General features: G+C 49.2%; 1 protein-coding gene across 3 annotated transcripts in view; it reads left to right on the forward strand.

The window, feature by feature from the left end:
* Homer2 (homer scaffold protein 2) overlaps nucleotides 1-15,072 on the forward strand; it is a 96,841-nt gene that overhangs the window by 54,067 nt on the left and 27,702 nt on the right. For all 3 annotated transcript variants that reach the window (XM_085683061.2, XM_085683060.2, XM_048435288.3), the window contains exons 2-3: nucleotides 715-871; nucleotides 12,818-12,949. In XM_085683061.2, the coding sequence (XP_085539187.1) occupies nucleotides 715-871; nucleotides 12,818-12,949 (289 nt within the window). The remainder of the gene's footprint in view (nucleotides 1-714; nucleotides 872-12,817; nucleotides 12,950-15,072) is intronic.

Below are 15,072 nucleotides of genomic sequence, written 5' to 3' on the forward strand. Positions count from 1 at the left end.
GGGGATCGGTGAGGCATAAACCCAGACGGAAGGTCTACACAAAACACCTTAAACCCGATGGAAGGTCTACACAAAACACCTTAAACCCGATGGAAGGTCTACACAAAACACCTTAAACCCAGACCGAAGGTCCACACAAACTGTGAAGGCTCCACTGAACTGTAAGGCCCTTCCTGGTTGCAAAAGCAAACTGATATTTCTTCTAAGGATATAAAATAGTTTGACCCTTCAAAATACTCCCTCAAATTTGAGAAGTACTCAGATGAAACATTAAGCTTCAAATGGTTTACAAAATCCTAAAATTGATGCAAAATCTCCCAAAATAAATTTGTTAAAATTTTTCTAAAATGAATTAGTTCCAAAGAGCCCCTCACCCCTACAAATGCCGATAGGATGCCAGAGAGAAAACAAAACAGAACAGAACACTTGACAGGATGTAAAAACTCTCAATGAAGAGTTTCATTTTAAACCAATGGCTCATTAAGAGTTGCCCAGCAGCCTCGAGGTAGTTGCCCCTAAATGGAGTGTGGGTTTGTGGGCTACAGAACCTACCCACAGGGTAGCTCTCCCTCCTCCCTGCTCTGACTGTTCTCAGGCAGGTGGGTCTTTGCCGACAAGCTATTTAAAGTCGTCTGAGACAGTGGGTGGCCTAGAAATCATAAATGAAACATTAGGTCAGGTTCCGTTGGTTCACACACATCTGTCCTGTTTCAGAGAGCAGCCCATCTTCACCACCCGAGCGCACGTCTTCCAGATTGACCCCAGCACCAAGAAGAACTGGGTGCCCGCGAGCAAGCAGGCTGTCACTGTTTCCTACTTCTACGATGTCACCAGGAACAGCTATCGGATCATCAGTGTTGATGGAGCCAAGGTACTGCCCCGCCAGACCGTCCTGACCTCCTCCCTTAGTTTTGTCCAGAGCAATATGGTACCTTTGAACGATGGAGGGGAAGGCTGTATCCCCAACGTTCTGTCTTATCCCAGAGCTTACCATAACGTCTGCGTAATCACGTACCTTGCTCTTTCTTTTCCACCTAAAATCATACAAATGGGTGACAAAACACATTTCCCCGTTACCTCACTGTCTTCCTAATTAACATGTTAATGCCTGTGCAGTGATTACATTAAGGGCCTGTCACGATCTTAATTTCTTTATGATGTCTTCAGTTTCTTGCTGTTGCAGATATTAAGCATTCCCATGCAGAGAATAACCTCAGTTGTTCATTATATATCTATTGCTTCCTTTGGACTGGTTCCTCAGGGACGATCTCTATAGGTAATATTACAGGTCTTGCTATTAACCCTGTATGGCCCTGTGTGCACATGGCCAGAGCGCTTTCTCAAAGTGTCTTTCCTGCAGCCCATGTGAGGGTGCTGGTTTATTCCACCCTTGTAATCAATGAGTATTTCCTCTAATATGGCTCTGGTATTATTAAATGTGGGTATCGGTTTTCATTAAATAATTTTGGAGTATTTCTTTTCTTTTTTAAGAGTAGAACGATGTTATATACTCCAGGCTAGATGTAAGCTAGAGGTGATCCTCCTGCCTCAGTCTCCTGCATGCTGGCATGACAGGCATGTACCATTATATTTGATTTAGTATTTTTCGCGATACTTTTTATTCCTGATATTTCATTATTTTTGCTCCCTATCTGTATTTTTGCCACACTATTTGTGGATAGAGAATGAAGGAATGCCAGCAAAAGTACTCCCATGTCTTTGAAATTAAATAAACCGTCTGCATTATAGTCTGTCTGTCTGTAGTCTGTCCACTGTACGAGTGATTTTTCTATGCTGTCACCTGATACTCAGTGTGTTTGGAGGTAAAATCCCCTGTTTACCATCTATACCAAATCTCTACTTTTATTTTCTAGTATTTATTTTCTAGTATCTATAAAAACCAAACAGAGTTTGTCTTATAGTTTTCGTGTGTGTGTGTGTGTGTGTGTGTGTGTGTGTGTAACTTTTGCCAGGCAGTGGTGGCACATGCCTTTAATCCCAGCATTCAGGAGGCAGAGGCAGGAGAATCTCTGAGTTCACCGCCAGCCTGGTCTATAGAGCAAGTTCCAGGACAACCCGGGCTACATAGAGAAACCCTGTCTCAAAACAAAGAAAGAAACAGCAAAATAAAAAACAGAAACAAAAAAAAAACCCAAAACACCAAACCAAACAAACCTGCAGCTCTTGTCATAGCACCCCTGCAGCATCCCTGCAGCACCGTGCAGCATCCCTGTGGTCCCCTGTGGCTCCTGCCTCTAGGTCAGCTCTCCTAGACGACAGGAGGTAAAGAACTGAGAGCTGAGCAGTAGTGTCTCCTTTAGAAGATCCCCCAGGTAAGACACAAGACCCACCAGGGCCCCACGTCTGTTGCAGGCCCCAGCTTTCCTCCCAGTGTCTCCTTTGGGCCTTCATTCAGCCCTGTGATGTCTAGAGATGAAGCTGAGTGGTCTCCTGGTCCTCTCTTTCTCTTCCAATTTCCACAGCCCTTCCTCCCTCAGCAAAGGACCCAAATATCCTCATTTTTTATAGCTGAGGTCCAGGTACAGGTAGTGAGGTATACTCTGGGGAGGCGTGGCAAGCGGGTGCTGGTGTCCTGTCCCTACACCAGCAGGTCCTGACTTGCTGGGTTGGCTCAATGTTCACTCCAACAAGCAGAGAAGCATTTCCTGACATTTTCCAAGCAGGGGCTGTGTGGCCCTTGTTATTTCAGAGAACAGCAGTCGGTTCGATGAACTTTCGATGAGACTGAGGAAAAAGTTCTCCCACCCAAGCAGCTGAGATAGACTGTTGGGGACGTGGTAAGGGGTGGCCAGTAGCAAGGAACTGTGACAATGACGGACACGTAACAGTGCCTCATTTGTAACAAAGGACTGCTATCCGAAAGATGCCTTGATTTTAAAGTTTTAACTTATTTTCACTTCTGGGCGGCACAGCGGGGCTGCAGCTGTAATTACCTCTTCTCTGTGCTTCTGAGCCGGAGCTGATTGGGCTCTTTCCAGGGTGTTCTGATGGGGATGGAGAATCGGGCTGACCTGCTCGCTTTCATCCGTAGATTCTGTCAGTACAGCTGCCATCCTCAGGTGGGTTTGCACTCTTATCTGAGGGTTTACTGGACTTAACTCTAGATAAAGCAGCATCCTTACAGCACAGTGCGTTGGTTATTAGCGAGGCTTTTTAGGAACTTGTCAGACTGTCAGCCACCGTATCACTCTGCCTCTGCAGTTCCTGCAAGCTGCGGCAGCGTGCTGGAGTCCAAACCAGCTGAAATGGCTCAGAGGAGTCAGATGGGTGCGGGAAGTGAGCTGTGTGGTAACTGTGTAGTGGAGGTTACTCAGGATATCCACTGAGTTAGAGAGGCACTTGGGATTGGGAATGTAGGCCGTGTAGCACCACTGAAATCCAGAGACCGAGCCCGAGCATCTCAGGCTCCCTCCCGGCCGTGTCTCCAGTCACCTTGTGTTCTGGAAGCCCACCTAGGGTTCCAGCTTTACCACTGCAGTGCAGAGAACCGTGGCAAAGGGAGCAGAAGGCCAGGAAGTGTGGGGGTGGGTTAGGCTTAGTCCCTGAGTCACTACCCTTGCAGCCAGGAGCTAGGGACGGGGTCATGTCTGGTTTGAGTAGTACCAGATGTCCAGCCACCGTAGTCCAGCTGGACCCTCCCTTGACCCCACAGCACGTAAGACAGACAGGCAACATCTAAGGGAACCTACTTCCAGCTTCCACAACTAGACAGGGGGTGGAGACAGAGCCTCAGACCACAGTAGCTATTGCCACCCATCTTGCCCTTCTCTGCCCAATCTGAAGTCTGGATGTCTCGAGCCCCAGCTCCTGCTCTGTCTGAATACTCTAGATGTCTTGCCTTCCTTGCTGTGGCTGCAGTAAATGTAATATGCTGAGCTGATTGCTTGGCACCTGTGCTGGCCTGAGGCCGCCACTTCTTGACTCTGGTCTGTAGTCTCCCCTCAACATCTCTGTGCGATCAGAAGGGCTCGTTTCTCCTGGTTTTTGAACATCCATTGTGGTTTCACGTTCACTTAGGCCTTACATCCCACAAATCATGCATGCAAGGTCCAAGTACCTGCTGTGGGCTGACTCCAGCAAGGACGCGCTCATGCCCTGGGGAATCATGGCTGTCTTATCACTCCGCTGTTGCTGCCTTCTCCACCACGTGAAAATGACTTTTATTTAGGGCCTTTGATTGTAAATGTTGATTCTGAACTGGGAACTATGTCTCAGCTCATGGGCTGTACTTTGATTACCCAAAGCAGGCCTAGGTCCTGCTTCCCTTTGTTGACCTGAACGTGTCAAACCTGTGGCCTCAAACTCGTGTTTAGCATAGTAGGCCAGCTGTGCCTCCGAAGGCTCAGGGTTTTGCTTACTAGGAAAGCGTCCTGTCTCGTCCCTCTGGGATGGAGTACATGCACTTTTACCACAAGATGCTAGGACGGAAAGGGACTCAAAGGTCATCTTGAGCTAAGGCCACACCAGATGCAGTGGCTACATGAACTCAGCTGCTGGAAGGGCACAGGCTCCCGTGGAGGGGAGGTGCTGGAAGCAGCAACGGAGCTGCTGTCATCCTGCCCCAGGCACGGCAAGTGCCTCTTCCCTGAGGTGACCAGAGGGCCTCCCCTACCTGAGCGTAGGACGATCCCATTCCACCCTGTTCTTCACTTTTCTTGAACCATGAAGACATTTCCTTTGTTCAGGCACAGTGTGGCATGTGTCCCTTCCAGTGTGGCCTAAAGACATGGCCTGGTGAGAGCCCTGCTTGTGTTCTACCTCAGGATTCCCCAAGCCCTGGGAGGGGATGTGGGGCCCACGTCTATGTGTGGGACTCCTGGATACTTGTTCCCTGCATGTAAGCCTGGGTAGAGGTATACTTGGCATGCTTACTTGTCTCAGCCAAGCTACAGGGGGAAGCACCATAGACGCTGTGATGGGGAGGAAGCTGTGATGATGTCAGGTCTGGCTATCCCTCTCCGGGTACGTACAGAAGGATAGTTAGCAAGGCCCTGTTAACTGCCGTTGGACAGATGGGGGGGCGGCCACAGAGTTACTGAGCCTAATTCCCAGCCCCTTAGAGCACTGCCGTGAGCCGTGGCTATCACAGTAGCCACACGATTTGTGGTGAGCTTGCCCAGGACGGCCAGCTCCATGATGAAGAAGGTTCCATCCCCTGAGCATTTGCTAACTGAGCCATCGCAGCCTCAATTTCACTGCCGACCTTATGAGAAGCGGCCTGCGCCTGTGAGCAGGGCTTGCCTGGCGCGGGTGCTTCTCTCGGGGACTCTGGATGACTCTCCTGCCCTTGGCTCCTGGCTATTTATGGGATCACAGAAAATCTACATTAGCAGAGACCTGAGAGGCCGTCTGTTCTACAAATATTAGCGGTGCTCACTGTGCCAGAAGTTCTGCCTGACCGTGGTGGTTCAAAGGAGAGAAGCAGCTGGAACCCTAGAATGCTTAGGATATTCTAGGAATGTCAAGTTGCTTTCAAAAAACACAATCAGGAGTTGGTAAGATGGCTCAGCAGATAAGGGTGCCTGCTGCCAGTCTTTGAAGTCTGGGTTTGGCCCCTGAGACCCACACGATGGAGGGCAAGAGCCAGCTCCCAAAAGTTGTCCCCTGACCTCCATAAATGCACAGTAATGTGCATGTACTCCCTCCCCCTCTCTTTCTCTCTGTCTCTGTCTTTTTGTCTCTGTCCCTGTCTCTGTCTCTCTCTCACACACAAATAGGTGTAATATTAAAAAACAAAAGACAAAGGTCCTATCTTCTATCCACCGTTATAGTTTCCTCTTTTGAAAAAATGTCGAGCCCCTCTGTTAAAAGAGTGAGTTTCTGGAATGTTCTGACCACACAGTAGGTTTTCTATGAATGTCAGATTTCTTTTCTCCCATCTATGAGGTACAAAGGAGACAAGGGGCAGGAAGCATCTCGCTAATCCACATTGGGAACAGGCAACCACTTTCTGGTTTCTGTACCGTGTAGCCCCTCATGGAAAACTAAGTTCTTCCAGCCTCCAGCTTCCTCTTCCCGGCTGGCCTTCTTCCAAGACCGTGTCACAGTGTTTGGGGCATCCTAAGAAAACTTGGCTCCAGTGCCCTGCTGGGACTGGATCTTTCATCAGGGCCCCATTCCATGTGGAAGTTGCAGGGAGAACTCAGGAGGTGTTTGGAGGAGTTGGCAGCCCACCTTAAAGTCTGTGCGTGGGATACCTTACAGAGGAGACCCTCTCCCCACTAGTGTGGGCTTCTCCCCAGCCGTCTCTTCCCTTGTGGCCAGGAGGCCCAGCTCTTCCATGTCTGTTAGCATGTCCTCATTCTCCTCCCACTCCAGCGCCATCTCTGTCTGTCTTTGTGTTTGTTACCTGCTCTTCCTCACATGTTTCTTGGTGGCAGGTCTCTGACCCCAGGCTTCTTGTCCCCCTCCTCTGTGACCTTCCCACTTCGGTGACCCCTTCCTTGCCTGCCCCACAGTCTCCTTGAGCCCCACCTTTCCTCTTAAGATTAGACTCTACAAGTACAGCCCCTGTGTCCTCAGTGTGACTCGCCAGTGTCTCGGGCTACATCCTCCTCTCACCCTGAAGAGGAGCCTCCCTAACAGTCCTTTACAGGCTTGAGTGACAGTTAACGTTAGTGTATTAATACTAAAGTGACCCCTCATGCATCTCCTACTCAGTTGAAGTAGGCCCCATAGCACAGAGGCCCTGTATACAACTCAAAAAGCTCAAGGCAGGTTGAAAGCAACATAGCAAAGCACTGCACTGAACACACTAACCTACAAATGCCCCAGTTCACACTGTGTTAAACACACCAACCTTCTGAATTCCCCAACTCACACCCATTGAATACACTGGCCTACTGAATGCGCCAGCTCACACTCATTGAACACACCAGCCTACTGAATGCCCCAGCTGAGCCACAGAGGTGCTGCAAAGTGCTGATGTTCACCGCGTGACCACAGGGCCGATTGTGGCACACCGCTGCTGCCCAGCAGAGGCCTATGCTAGGTATCACCATCTGGGAAAGTTCAAAACCAATGCCCTGTGTTTCAAACCCAGCACTGCAAAAATACAATAAATAAGAATTTGAAGTATGATTTCTTACGACCATGAATCACTTTCATACCATGATAAAATTGACGACTCTTAAGTAGAAATATTTTAAGTTGGGAACTGACCGTATTCCAGAAGTATGTGTGTACTTCTCCCTAATCACACGATCTCCATTCACTCATTAGAGATTTTCCTGTCCTGAAACTGGAGCAGGCATTCCCTTGGTAGTGTTGCTGTGTTTGTGTGTGTGTGAGTGTGTGCGGGCATGCATCCCTAAACCAGAGATTGGAAGGCTTTTCAACAAGCCAGAGAGTAATTTCTTTTATGATCCCTTGCAGCTTCTCTGTTTTTCCTTTGTGGCAAGAAAATGGTCATAGACTATATGTAAATGGCCAGCTGTAACCTAGTAAAACTCTTTTTTAAAACATAGTCTGCTTATTGGATTTGGCCTGAGGATTATAGTGTGTTGACCCCTGACGTAAATAGTAGGTTATTTTATCTGGTTCTGGCTTTTATACAATAGACATCCCTATGTGTTCTTTGATGTGATCCTCATAAAGAAAAGCGAATGCTATGTTTCGTGACTGACTGATGGTGATGCCCGCAGCCGTGGTTGATTTTCCTGCTAGATAGCATTTCATATGTGCATGTTACAGTTTATGATACGCCCTGCTGGTGGTGGTGGGGGTGCTGCTTCTGCAAACGCTGCCCCGTGAGCATTCCTGTACATTTCCCATGCTCTGAACTGGAGTTGCTAAATATTGAGAACCCACATTGTTTTTTTTAATAGTTTTGCTGACCTACAGCAGCCTCATTGCTCCATACTCCTGCCTAAACCCTTAATGGTATCTGACTTTCTTTGACTGTGCTGATCATGTATTTTTCCACATTGCTAGTAAAGCTGAGCTGATAAGTTCTGTCAGCCTTCCCTAGCTCTCTGTTCTCTCAGGAGCACATTATAGCCTGCCCATAACTAAACTGCCCTCAGTCCCTTAAGTTTGTATCTCTTTGTCCTGAACCTCAGGCTGTTCCCCCTGCCCACCCAGCTGCACAGGGCACTCACCATTGTGACCCACCGCAGATTAAAAGGCCTTTGGGGGGTCTGGAGAGATGGTTTAATGGTTAAGAGCACTGACTGCTCTTCCAGAGGTCCTGAGTTCAATTCTCAGCACCCACATGGTGGCTCACAACCATCTGTAATGGGATCAGATTTCTTATTCTGGTGTTCATGAAGACAGAATATTCATATACATAAAGTACATAATTTTTTTTTTAAAAATAAGGTCTATTCAGCTGGGTTTGGAGGTACATGTCTATAATCCAACACTTGGGAGTCTAAGTCAGGAGGCTTTTGAGTTCAAGGCCAGCCTGGGCTACAGCAAGGTGCTTTTTCAATAAAACTGAAACATCATTTTTCAAAACATCTTTCTGTATGTGTTCACACTCTTTCTTTCCTTCCTCCGTGCCTGAGAAGGGCAAGAGCCAAAATTCAGAGTCACCAGGAGAAATACAAAGCCTTCTAGGTGCAAACACGGTTAGCTGGGAGCGACAGGCAGAGCCTGGTAGGGGCAGACACAGAAGGAGCAGGCCCTACTGGCTGGCTGCTGCCTAGTCTGTCAGAAGGACAAGGCTATGTAGCCAGGGGCCGTTCCCATGTCAGTGGCAAGAAAAGGAAGAAGATTCCAAGACTGGGGATATTTTGACAGCATGCTGGTGGGGGGTGTCATTCTTGCTGCTCCTGCGGAGGTGGATGTTCTAGGTTTTCTGGGAAGGTAGCCAGCCAGCTGTCTCGCGTACTACTCTGGCTGCGACACTGCTCAGACTAACCACCTTGGGTAGTTAAAGCACAGGAAAGCGATGCTGCAGTACTAATTAATAGCCTTCCTTGCCACCGTTTCTTTTCTCTCCTCTCCTCTCTTCCTTCCTTCCAGAACTAGGAAGTCTCAGAACCTTGGGTAAACTGTTCAGAACCGGCGAAGGCATCTGAAGCCTGCAGGGAGCCAGCGTGAGCAATTGCAAGGGCAGTGTGGACAGTGTGGCTTTTGCTTTTCCCCCTCCTGGCTCTCCTCCAGCTCGTAGAGAAGGGCACTGGCACCTTCATGCTGATGACAGGGACTGGTAACTACAGACCTTTTAATGAGGAATGAGGAGGATGCTTGCAGCTCCCTCTGCAAAATCCTCATGAGTTCTGCAAGGTCAGCGTTTTGTATCCCAAGGACGAACAACCCTTTTTTTACCAGGGAAGTGCACAGCATAACTGTATGGGTAGGAGGAATGTCCTGGAGTTAGAGACGAAGGCACAGGGCCCATGGAGGCAGATGGGAAGGAGACAGGCGGAGTCTGCGGTTATGTGCTGCCGTTCAACACCTCCTTGTTCTGTTTTCCTGTTCTGTTTTCCGTCACATGCCACAGACGGAAGAGGCGGGAGGTGAGCAGGTGGCGAGTAGTCTTGGAATTCCTGCTTTGAATGAATACAGGGCGTTCCTGGACGTGGAGAGTAGCTGGCCTTAAACCCTGTCCAGCAAACTAGACTGGCATGCCTGAGCCCAGTTTGGCTCGGCGGGACCTGAGCAGCCGCCTTATCAGAGATTGCATGCTTCCCGTAAACATGGTAGAATAGTGTCCCAGCACATTGTGAAATGTGACTGAGTTTGTCCTGATTTAGCACTTAGCTTCTAAGTGAATTATATAGCTTCTCAGGGGCCGGGGTTCTCTCTGGTAACAAGTGGAAGAAATATGACTTTGGGGGACAGTGCTCGGGAACTGAACACGTGAAGCAAGCACTGTGCTCCATCCCTATCCCCCAAAATGTGATTTAAGGGCATCAAAGAGCTATAGAACGTTGAGGGCTAGAAGGACCAAAATTCCAGAGAGATGGGCCCGCTCAGCCAAAATGGGCGGATTTCCTCCTATAGACATTTGCCAATTTTGGATACAGGCTGACAGCTGGGGCTTGGCCCTGGCAGACATCCTGCTGAGGGAGGGGAATCAGCACTGAGCAGTGGCCAAAGAGATGAAACTGAAGACTGAGGAACTTCAAAATGGTTGGCTCCCTTCTCCCCCACCCAAGACATTTTCTTAATTTACAGTGTACAGAAACCAAGTCCCTGCCAAGGGTTTACAATAGACAACAACATGAAAGCCTCAGAGAGGGTAGAGAACGGACACAGGGATAATGGTCACCTGGACACCTAAGGACTGGGGCAGCTCAAGAGCTGGGCCCTGCAGAGATGCTTCTACTGGCAGAGAGACCAGTGGAGATCTTGATGTTCACATTGCTTAAATGGCAGAGGGCAGCGTCGAGTAACCCCGAGCACATGGCGCCTTCACAATTTACTAGCTAGGTGGTGGTGCACATGTAGAATCCCAGCACTTGGTAGGTAGAGGCAGGGAGGGCGTCAGGAGTTCAAGGTCATGCTCAGCTCTGTTGCCAGTGTGTGTAGCGCCCAGGAGGGCGGCCTAGTTGGGAAGGTCTGTGGAATTAACAAGCTGTGAAAACAAGCTGAAAACTTCTCAAGGACTGTCCTGACTCTCCACAGCCCTTCAGGATAGAGGAGATAAAGATCTCTCTGTTGAACTCCTTAACGAGCCTGTCCTAAGACCAGGAGTGAACCAAAGTTAGACTGAGTCCCATGGGAGCTGACACCCAACCTGTCCGAGTCCAGCCCTGAGATGAAGGGATTTCCTGTCTGCCTAATTCATCCAGCAGAGAGGAAGAGGGACTTGCTCTGGCAGATGGTCACCTTCTATGGAGTCTTTGCATTCAGCATGAGATTTAAAAACAAAAAAGACTAGACCTGCAGAAATCTGGGACCATATGCCTCGAGTCAGGAGGGGAGCCCAGATAATGAAAGATTCAGAGATGGTCCGGCTGTTAGTGTATTCATCAGGATCTTAAATACATCAATTTATTGAGGAAATAGAGGGGAAGTGAACAAAACAGGCAAAGGGAAGATATCCTCAGGGATTTAGAATATTGATTGATTGAGACAAGATCTCACGAAGTAGACCCTAACTGACCTGGAACTCACTTTGTAAATCAGGGAACCTCAGATTCTCAGAGATCTTTTTGCCTCTACCTCCCAATTGCTGGAATTAAAGGTGTACTCTACCATGCCTGGTTTTGGAATATATTTTTTCAAATATTGAATATGCTAGATTTTAAAAATAACTCAGCGGAGGCAGGAATGGTGGCGAATCTCAGAACTGGGGAGGCTGAAGAAGGCGGATGGTGAGTTCGAGGCTAGTCGGAGCTACAAAGCAAAACTAGCTAAGCAATTAAAACCCCTTCATTCTCTTTGTTCCTCCCTTGCCCCCACCCCCACAAGGTACTGAGTGGGTAGATTTTACAGCAGATATACTATATCAACCGCCAAGAAAACAGATCGATTAAAAATGCCCAGATTGGGGCCTGGAGAAATGGCTTAGTGGTGACGAACGCATAGTGTTCTTCCTTGGGACCCGTTTTCAATGCCCTGCACCCATGTTACAGCAACCTATAACTCTTTCTCCAGCTTCAGGGCACCCAACACTTTTAACTTCCCTAGGCACCTATACTCACAGACATACCGTCTTTCCCAACACATATACATAGTTAAAAATAAAAAGTAAATTTAAAAAAAAAATGCCCCAATTAAACTACAGAGAACCAAGAGAGAAAGGCAGTGGCGCTCGGTCAACGTAAACCAGGCTCAGCACACTCCTGAGGTCTGGCGTGTATAGCTGGAGTCGTGGAAAAAACAAGGAGAAAAGACGGCACAGGAGCGACCTGGGAAAAGAATGGCTGGGAGCTTTCCAAAGTTGCTAAGTTCATAGGTCAAGGACGCTGAGCTGATCCCCAAGCAGGATGAATAGGTCTTGCCCTTGAAATCAGTTAACCACTGCTTTGAGAGCAAGACCCTTCTAACCACTTGTTGGTTTGTGACCTTGAATAAGCCACTTGACTTTATTGAGCCTCAGTTTCCCCTTCTTTAAAGATAAGATTTAGATGAAATAACTTAGAAGCTGTTTAGTTTTAAAGAGCCATTGCAGCGAACTCTGAGATAGTCTGCTGTTGCCTGAGAGCCTCTATCTACTGGCATCCAAAGAACCCCTAAGGATATGGATGTGACCGACCCAGGGGCCACCTAGTGCGCCCTGCATTCATTCCTTCAAAACACTGGATATTAACTTCATGGCAGCCGTTCTGTTAACCAGAAATACAAAGCTAGAAAACACATACACCTCATGGACCCTCCATTTCTTTCTTCATTTGAGACCAAGGGGTGGTAACAGTCAGGGCCAGGCCCCTGTGCCCTCCCTTACTATTGATCAGCCCCCTATGCTTCAGATGGGAATCTTCTCCTTCCCCTTGGGACGCAAAGGCTGGTGGGAGTTTTAACTGGTTCGGCTGGCTGTTAGAGTACCTGGGAATTCAAAAGGGAGGTGGGGTGTCGCGGGGAGGGCAGTTCTGGGAATGCACACGTGGCCAGCCTTTAGGAGACTTTGATACTTGACATCTGTGCAGCAATAAAACATCAGTTTTGGAAATGGTTCTCAGGGGAGATGTTTTCCTATTGGTATGAGGAAAGGTCTATCTTAGGCTTCCATTGCGAAGTGTCTGGAGTTGCCCTTTGTCGTGGTTGTGTGTCTGCCCTGGTAAGAACAGCCCAGGAGCAAATCCAGCAGGACAGAGGAAGCATCCTGTAGCCACAGCCTTTGTCAGGAGAAAAGGGTCCCGTCCACAGCTAACGCCCTCCCCCTCTGGGCTGTCTCCTGCAGGTGATCATAAACAGCACCATCACCCCGAACATGACTTTCACCAAGACCTCGCAGAAGTTTGGGCAGTGGGCTGACAGCAGAGCCAACACAGTGTTCGGTCTGGGATTCTCCTCAGAGCAGCAGCTCACGAAGGTAAGTGCCTTCCGGCAGGCGACACAGTGGACGAGGTGGCCCCTCTCTCAAACAGCAGACTCCTTGAAACCTGCCGAAGACAGGAAGTTCATCGCCAGCAAATGCCGTTCCCTTGGAAGCCTGAGAAGCTCCACTGGCCTGGTGACTCTTTGGGCATCCACTGGCCCACTTATTTCCTGGGGTTAACCCCCCACACTCCTCCCCCCTTCCTGGGGTTAACCCCCCCACCCCAGATCACAGAGTCCAGAAACAGGGCAAGAAGCAGAAGTGTTGAGGTCAGGAACAGTTAGAATGTGAAATCATCCCCCAAGCCCCTTACTGTTTGGGAAGGCCGTAGAAGCTTCAGGGACCCTAATGGAGGAAGTACATCACTAGGAGCCAGCCTGGAGATTTTATAGGTTGGCCTCACTTCCTGTCCACTCACGGTGTGGCCAGCTTTTTCCGCCCACTGCCGCGCCTTCTCATCCATGATGCTCCACACCCCTTCCTAAGCACTAAGCCCTTCCTCCCTTAGGTTGTTTCTCGGCAGGTGCTTGGTCACAGCAGAGAAAAGAGTAGCAGGCCATGAGCACTGGCTATCAGGATGGGGCTCTCCTCGGCCCCCTCCCCCTGTGCTGGACCTGTGGACTGTGACTCTGGCCGGCGGGATACTCCAGTAGGGATAAGCCCAGTGCCAGCCTGCTGCTCTGCTCGGGAATGCGTTCCAGGGACCTGAGGGGCCTCTGGCCTCCAGACTCTTCCTTCTGTGTGTTTATGAAGCTGCAGTCTCCACAGACTTCTGAGGTCTGCGGTAGCATGGTGGATAAAGGCGTGAGGAGCAGGGCACGCTGGAGAAAGGGCCCAGTGTGACCTGCTGCTCCAAGGAGGAGCTGTTCTCTATGCTCTGTGGTGCTCATGGCTGCGCCCTTAATGACTGGACACTCTGTGGGGTCAGAGGTCAGGGTGACCGTGGAGAGCTGGCGGGTGTCTTGGATAGGATGTGTGACACTTTTTCCTCTGGCACGTGGCCTGTTTATCTCTGGATAAACTGGATCCTAAGGAGGCTGTACCCGAGCACCCACAGAGCCTGTGGCTGTATGACTTGAAAGATTATCTTCTAAAGAGTAGGGCTCTCTAAGGGGCAGACACACAGAATATGATTGCTTTTAGGCTCTGGTTACGCTTGAGCCTAGTAACATTGCTAATCCCAGTCTCTTTGTCATTAGTTGTGACAAAATTGTCCAGCTCTGTTTCTTCCTCTCCTGTACACCTTTGACCTTGACCATTTTCCAGGGTCCAGTACAGATCTGACTCCAGGCCACCTTCCTAGTGTGCTTGGCTCAGTAGGGTGTCCCACAGCTGCTCCCAGGGGTGGCCCATTGTCATTCCAAGGGCAGGAAGCAGCTCCAGCCCTGGCACCATGATGTGTATCACAGAGGGAAGCTGCAGACACTGGCCATGTCTTCTCTGATCTGACTCCCAGAAGCCGCTTCTGGATGGTCTTGCAAGACATACTGGGGTTTCTAGATTTTATCCTGTGACCTTTGAAGGATTTTAGCCCCAAAAGTAAAGTGATCAGATTTACATTTCAGATATTCTTTTTCTTTTTCTTGTTTTTCCTTTCCTGGAAGTGCGTTGGATTCAGTCCAGGGTAGAGCTGATGATGATTTGAGTAAGAGATGAAGAATTTTTACGAATTTTTAAAAATTGGCAGAACTTTGTCATACAGATGAGGGGAGGCCAAGACTCTGGTTGATGAGGAACGGATGGTAACAGCAGTGGGGAAGGAGAACAGAATCAGCTATGGTGCCTGAGAATGAGTGGCCAGAGCCTCTCTCTGAGGTGGAGCAGGGCTTCCTGTGGTTTCCATCCCACAGAGCTGCCTGCTACAGAGAGGAGATGCCGGGGAGCCCCTTTATCATGCCCAGCACTCACCCCTACACCTTCTACGTATCTGCAGGCCTCAGGCTGCTGGGTTAGCATCTAGTCATGTCTGCGTCCATCTCAGCACCTGCTTCTGCTTCTGTCTGGGGCCAGAAGTCCCCCGGAGCCCAGGAGAGTCTGAAAGAAGCACTCCTAGCTTCCTGGTCCAATCTCTTTTACTCCATAGAGGAAACGAGGTAGTGAGGACAGATAAAGGGGAA

This window comes from Myodes glareolus, chromosome 24 (assembly GCF_982192425.1).
Source record: "Myodes glareolus chromosome 24, mMyoGla1.1, whole genome shotgun sequence".
Lineage (NCBI taxonomy): Eukaryota > Metazoa > Chordata > Mammalia > Rodentia > Cricetidae > Myodes > Myodes glareolus.